Below are 6,132 nucleotides of genomic sequence, written 5' to 3'. Positions count from 1 at the left end.
TTTTTTGAGATGGAGTCTGGCTCTGTCGCCTAGGCTGGAGTGCAGTAGCTCTATCGCAGCTCACTGCAACCTCCACCTCCCGGGTTCAAGCAGTTCTCCTTCCTCAGCCTCCCAAGTAGTTGAGATTACAGGCATGTACCATCATGCCCAGCTAATTTTTGTATTTTTAGTAGAGATGGGGTTTCACCATGTTGGTCAGGCTGGCCTCGAACTATGACCTTAGGTGATCCGCCTATCTCGGCCTTCCAAAGTGCTGGGATTACAAGTGTGAGCCACCACGCCCAGTCAGAGACTTCTGACTTCTGTATTTCCCTCATTGATGGCCTCGCCTCCCATTTTAGCATGTGCAGCATGTACACATTGTAAAGGTAATGGAGAACTTCTCTGCCAGGCAATCGTCCAGGGGTCCTCTTGGCTCTCCACTTTCTTTTCTTTTCTTTTCCCTCCCTCCCTCCCTTCCTTCCTTCATTTCTTTCTCTCTTTGTTTCTCTCTTTCTCTCTTTTTTTCTTTCTTTCTTTTGACATTGTCTGGCTCTGTTGCCCAGACTGGAGTGCAATGGCATGATCTTGGCTTACTGCAACTTCCACCCCCCAGGTCCAAGCAATTCTCCTGCCTCAGCCTCCTGAGTAGCTGGGATTACAGGCGTGCACCATCATGCCCAGCTAGGCTCTCCACTTTCTGCCCCTGGTTTTCTAAAAATTGTCCTCTGTGGAGACCTGTGCATGGGTCTTCTTTTCCCAAGTAGAAGCTAAGCTATTTGAAATGCCTCAGATTTCCCAAAGAAAGCTCAGTAAGTACCTGACAGATGAAACAGTCACACCTGCTCCCCCTCTTTCAGTACCCACTTTTCTCCCTCCTCTCCCCTCATGTTTCCTCTCATCATCCCTCTACCTCCTTATTTCTGTCAGAGCTGTTAGATATCCTTCCAGTCTGGTGTCCCTGCCTCCAGCCTTGTGCTACCGGACAACTCAAAAGCCCCCTGTGGCTCCTTAAGTGATCACTAAATGAAACTCGTGGTCTGACTTCAGCCTAACCCTGCAGGATTGTTACAGCAAAATTGACTACTCCAGAGGCGTGATCACTGTTCAGTTCACTTCCCCGGCTCAAGCAATCCAGAGTACCCCACCTCAGCCTCCTGAATAGCTGGGACTCCAGGCTTGCATCGCCACGCCAAGCTCATTTTGTTTATTTATTTAAACGGAGTTTTGCTCTTACTGCCCAGGCTGGAGTGCAATGACACGATCTTTGCTCACTGGAACCTCTGCCTTGCGGGTTCAAGTGATTCTCCTGCCTCAGCCTCCGGAGTAGCTGGGATTACAGGCATGCGCCACTACGCCCGGGTAATTTTGTTTTGTTTTGTTTTTTTTAGTAGAGACGGGGTTTCTCCATGTTGGTCAGACTGGTCTCGAACTCTTGACCTCAGGTGATCCGCCCGCCTCGGCCTCCCAAAGAGCTGGGATTACAGACGTGAGTCACTGCGCCCAGCGTGTTTATTTTTTGTTTTTGTTTAGTTTTTTGGGACGGAGTTTCGCTCTTGTTACCCAGGCTGGAGTGCAATGGCGCGATCTCGGCTCACCGCAACCTCCGCCTCCTGGGTTCAGGCAATTCTCCTGCCTCAGCCTCCTGAGTAACTGGGATTACAGGCACGCACCACCATGCCCAGCTAATTTTTTGTATTTTTAATAGAGACGGGGTTTCACCGTGTTGACCAGGATGGTCTCGATCTCTTGACCTCGTGATCCACCCGCCTCGGCCTCCCAAAGTGCTGGGATTACAGGCTTGAGCCACCGCGCCCGGCGCGTGTTTATTTTTTGTAGTGACAGGCTAGTCTTGATCGCTCAGAGCGATCCTCCCGCCTCGACTTCCCAAAGTGTTAGGATTACAGGCATGAGCCTCTGCGCCCGGTTCAATGGACTTCTTAAATGTGAGGTCTCCGCACACACTGAGCCTTCCTCACCACCCCGATTTAACCTCGCAGTTAAGTCCCTTTTCAAGGTTTTATTCGTCCTTCAGTGAAGCGCTGTCAACGCCTCCCTGCGTTTTTCCCACTTTGAGCACCAGAGGGCGCTCCTCCAACCCGAAGAGGAAGCGACTCGGGCCAAGCAGTCCGGGTTGTCCCGCCCCTTTTTCCTTCCGGGCCAATCGTTAGCCAGAGTGGGCGGAGCGCGCGCCGGGTAGCTGCGGGTTGGGAGTGGGCCGCGTCGCCGCCTGGCAGCGATGCGGGCTTCGGGGGTGAGGTCGCGGCCGGCGGGTCCCGCGCTGCTGCTGCTGCTCCTCCCCCTCCTCCTCCTCCTCGGAGCCGCCGAGTCGTTGCGTCGGGCCCTGCCACCGCGCCGCTACACCCCGGACTGGCCGAGCCTGGACTCTCGGCCGCTGCCGGCTTGGTTCGACGAGGCCAAGTTCGGGGTGTTCGTGCACTGGGGCGTGTTCTCGGTGCCCGCCTGGGGCAGCGAGTGGTTCTGGTGGCACTGGCGGGGCGAGGGGCGGCCGGAGTACCAGCGCTTCATGGGCGACAACTACCCGCCCGGCTTCAGCTACGCCGACTTCGGGCCGCAGTTCACCGCGCGCTTCTTCCACCCTGAGGAGTGGGCCGACCTCTTCCAGGCCGCGGGCGCCAAGTGAGTGTGGTCGCGGGGGGCGACACCCCTTCCCGGCTCGGGCGGCAGACGGGAGGTAGGGCTGGGCAGCCAGCCCGGGCGCGCAGCTGCCGGTCGCCTCCACGACCCCAGGGCCCGCGTGTGACCTCCTGCGGCTGCAGGAGTGAGCGTGGCACACCTGATGAGAAGGAGGAGGTGCGTCTCGCTGGGGACTGAAAAATGAAGGTTCAGGGGGATGGCGGGCTGGGAGGCCCTCGGTATCTACACCTGTGCACCGAGAGGGCTGGACTAGGCCATACCTGATGCCCCTTCCAGATTGATAGCACCATCAGGACTCCAGGGTTTCAAATCAGCGGTATGGAGCCTGGTCCTTGTTCAACTGTGAACTTGGACAAGTCACTGCAGCATCTTGTATAGTTACAGAAAGGGATTGTATCAATTCCTTTCAGACCTAATGTCTCTAACAGGGAAAGGGAGGGGTCTGCAAACTGGCCAGAGGGATTGGTCCTCTGCCAGGTTTTTAAGGCCTCAGAGGTGAGAATGTTTTTTTTTTTAAATATGGAATGCTTTACGAATTTGCGTGTCATCCTTGTGCAGGGGCCATGGTAATCTTCTCTGTATCTTTCCAATTTTAGTATATGTGCTGCCGAAGCAAGCATGAGAATGGTTTTTACATTTTTAAAGGATTGTAAATTTTTTTTTTTTTTTTTTGAGATGGAGTCTCACGCTGTTGCCCAGGCTCGAGTGCAGTGGCATGATTTCGGCTCACTGCAACCTCCTCCTCCTCCTGGGTTCAAGCGTTTCTCCTGCCTCAGCCTCCCAAGTAGCTGGGACTACAGGCGTCCACCACCATACCCTGTATTTTTAGTAGATGCGGGGTTTCACCATGTTGGCCAGGATGGTCTCCATCTCCTGACCCCATTATCTGCCCGCCTCGGCCTTCCAAAGTGCTAGGATTATAGACATGAGCCACCGCACCTGGCTGATTGTAAAGTTTTTTAAAGAAGAATATGCTACAGAGAGGAGTGTGTCCCACAAAGCCTAAAATAAAATACTATGTGGCCCTTTTAGCTCTGGAGTTCCCTACTCTGGTGGGTGATTAAATCATAATGTGCAGGCATTGCCTATTTTTCTGCCAAAAAAGCAAATTAAATGTTGAGTAATTTGGTTATTATTTCAACACGTCCCTTTTCTCCCAGTTACTAGGTCTTTTGTCACTTCTATAATAAATGAGAGGCAATTTACATAGGCTCGATAAACCAAACAGCTTAGTTTTCTGTTGTTGTTGTTTTGAGACACAGTTTTGCTCTGTAGCTCAGGCTGGAGTACAGTAGCATGATCTCAGCTCACTGCAACATCCACCTGCCAGGCTCAAGTGATGCTCATGCCCCAGCCTCTCAAGTACCTGGGACTACAGGCATATGCCATTATGCCTGGCTAATTTATATATTTTTAGTAGAGATGGGTTTTCACCATGTTGGCCGGGCTGGTCTTGAACCCCTGACCTCAGGTAATCTGCCTGCCTGCCTTGGCCTCCCAAAGTGCTAGGATTACAGGTGTGAGCCACCGTGCCTGGCCAGCAAACAACTTAGTTTTCTGTCATCTGCCATTTCCAGTAGAGACAGTAGAGATCTTTCTCCTTCAAGGCAAAGGGTGGAAGAAAGTTAATCATTTATACCAGAAGTGTTGAAGAATCAGAGAGCTAAGGTGCACTTCTTTTCCCTCACCTACTCCTTCCTTCTCTCTGGGCCTCCTCCTTCACTGGGGACGGAGGACTGGGACTTCCTCAAATCTGCTGTCATTCTTGGAGCAATTAGGGGAATTGTGACTGCAGCAGCTTCCTGGATATCACTAATAGTCACTGGTACAAGTACATTTGTTGTGATCAAGTTCTTTCAGCCATTTAAAAAGCCTCAGGCATGCTCGGCAAGTTCATGCAAGTTCACTGCCCACTTCCTTTTCTCATGTGATTTTACTGTCCACAGGTATGTAGTTTTGACAACAAAGCATCATGAAGGCTTCACAAACTGGCCTAGTCCTGTGTCTTGGAACTGGAACTCCAAGGATGTGGGGCCTCATCGGGATTTGGTTGGTGAATTGGGAACAGCTCTGCGAAAGAGGTGGGTGTCTAGGGATGGTTACTCTGTCATTTCTTTGGATCTGGCTGTCCAGAGTTCTGTCCCTTCTCTACTCTTGTGTGTTTTCTAGGTTTGTATTTAGCAAGTAGCCTGAAGGGCTTCTGGCCTTTGAATTAGCAGTGTTTGATGCTTCACAGTTTTCACGTGACCAAAGGGGACACCATTAGAGAAGTTAATGGCTGTGTCTATTTAGATGGATACATAGCATAGACTACCACGCTACTTGATATCCTGTTTGAGGAGTAGTGTCTGTTTGTATAAATCATAAAATTTGATTGGACCACAGTCATGCTTATTCATTTATGCATTGTCTATGACTGTTTTTGAGCTACAATTTGAGAGCTGAAATAGAGACCAAATGGCCTGCAAAATCTAAAATACTATCTGGACTTTTAAGAGTTTGCTGACTTGGCTGAGTGAGCATGGTGGCTCACACCTGTAATCCCAGCACTTTGGGAAGCTGAGGCAGGTGGATCATGAGATCAGGAGACCGAGTTCATCTGGCTAACATGGTGAAACCCCATCTCTATTAAAAATACAAAAAGTAGCCAGGTGTGGTGGCACAACGCCTGTAGTCCCAGCTACTCCGGAGACTGAGGCAGAAGAACCACTTGAACCTGGGAGGCAGAGTTTGCAGTGAGCTGAGATCGCATCACTGCACTCCAGCCTGGGCGACAGAGCAAGACTCCATTTAAAAAAAAGAGTTTGCTGACTCCTGTCACCTGCTCATTTTGTTTCCCAGCACTGTGCTTTGCTTATAGTCCTGCTGTAAAACTCTGAGATGTTGATTAGATATGGACTTTAGGAGTCATGATTTGTACCTTCCTTATATCTATCGAGTCCCTGGGTCATATGATGAAATACTTCAGTTGTTTTTTATCTGTGCCATTGCTTCTTGCCTTGTAAGGTTTTTGTAACACTCACCATTCTTAACCCAAAATAAGCTTTTCTTTATGTGAAAATAGGTCATCAACCACATTTCATTTTGGGTGTGTTAAGAACTATTATGTAAATCTTAGATAAATAAAACAATAAACCTACATTCATTTCAACTATGTGGAAAATATTACTAATAATTGTTTCTGAGTAAGAGTACTTTGGATATTTTATTTTCTGTTTTCCAATTTCTTTAAATATAAAATTTTATGATTAACAGGGAAGATTTTTTTAAAAACAGGACTATATGATTTTTTGTTTTGTTTTGTTTTAAGACAGAGTCTCAGGCCGGGCGCGGTGGCTCAAGCCTATAATCCCAGCACTTTGGGAGGCCGAGGCGGGTAGATCACGAGGTCAAGAGATCGAGACCATCCTGGTCAACATGGTGAAACCCCGTCTCTACTAAAAAAATACAAAAACATTAGCTGGGCATGGTGGTGCGTGCCTGTAATCCCAGCTA

At 49.6% G+C, this 6,132-nt stretch overlaps 1 protein-coding gene and 1 non-coding gene across 2 annotated transcripts in view; one reads left to right on the top strand and one right to left on the bottom strand.

Moving 5' to 3' along the window:
- The first annotated feature begins 2,127 nt into the window (after positions 1 to 2,127).
- FUCA1 (alpha-L-fucosidase 1) overlaps positions 2,128 to 6,132 on the top strand; it is a 20,934-nt gene continuing 16,929 nt past the window's right edge. The window contains exons 1-2 of the mRNA XM_037740636.1: positions 2,128 to 2,619; positions 4,584 to 4,797. Of these exons, the coding sequence (XP_037596564.1) occupies positions 2,219 to 2,619; positions 4,584 to 4,797 (615 nt within the window). The 5' untranslated portion in view covers positions 2,128 to 2,218. The remainder of the gene's footprint in view (positions 2,620 to 4,583; positions 4,798 to 6,132) is intronic.
- LOC119472147 lies at positions 3,151 to 3,257 on the bottom strand. Its single transcript, XR_005201261.1, has one exon. It is a non-coding gene; the product is annotated as a U6 spliceosomal RNA (small nuclear RNA).

Source organism: Cebus imitator, unplaced genomic scaffold, assembly GCF_001604975.1.
Source record: "Cebus imitator isolate Cc_AM_T3 unplaced genomic scaffold, Cebus_imitator-1.0 Scaffold87, whole genome shotgun sequence".
Classification (NCBI taxonomy): Eukaryota; Metazoa; Chordata; class Mammalia; order Primates; family Cebidae; genus Cebus; species Cebus imitator.
Note: the sequence above shows the minus strand (reverse complement) of the source record. Positions and strands in the feature narration are given on the sequence as shown.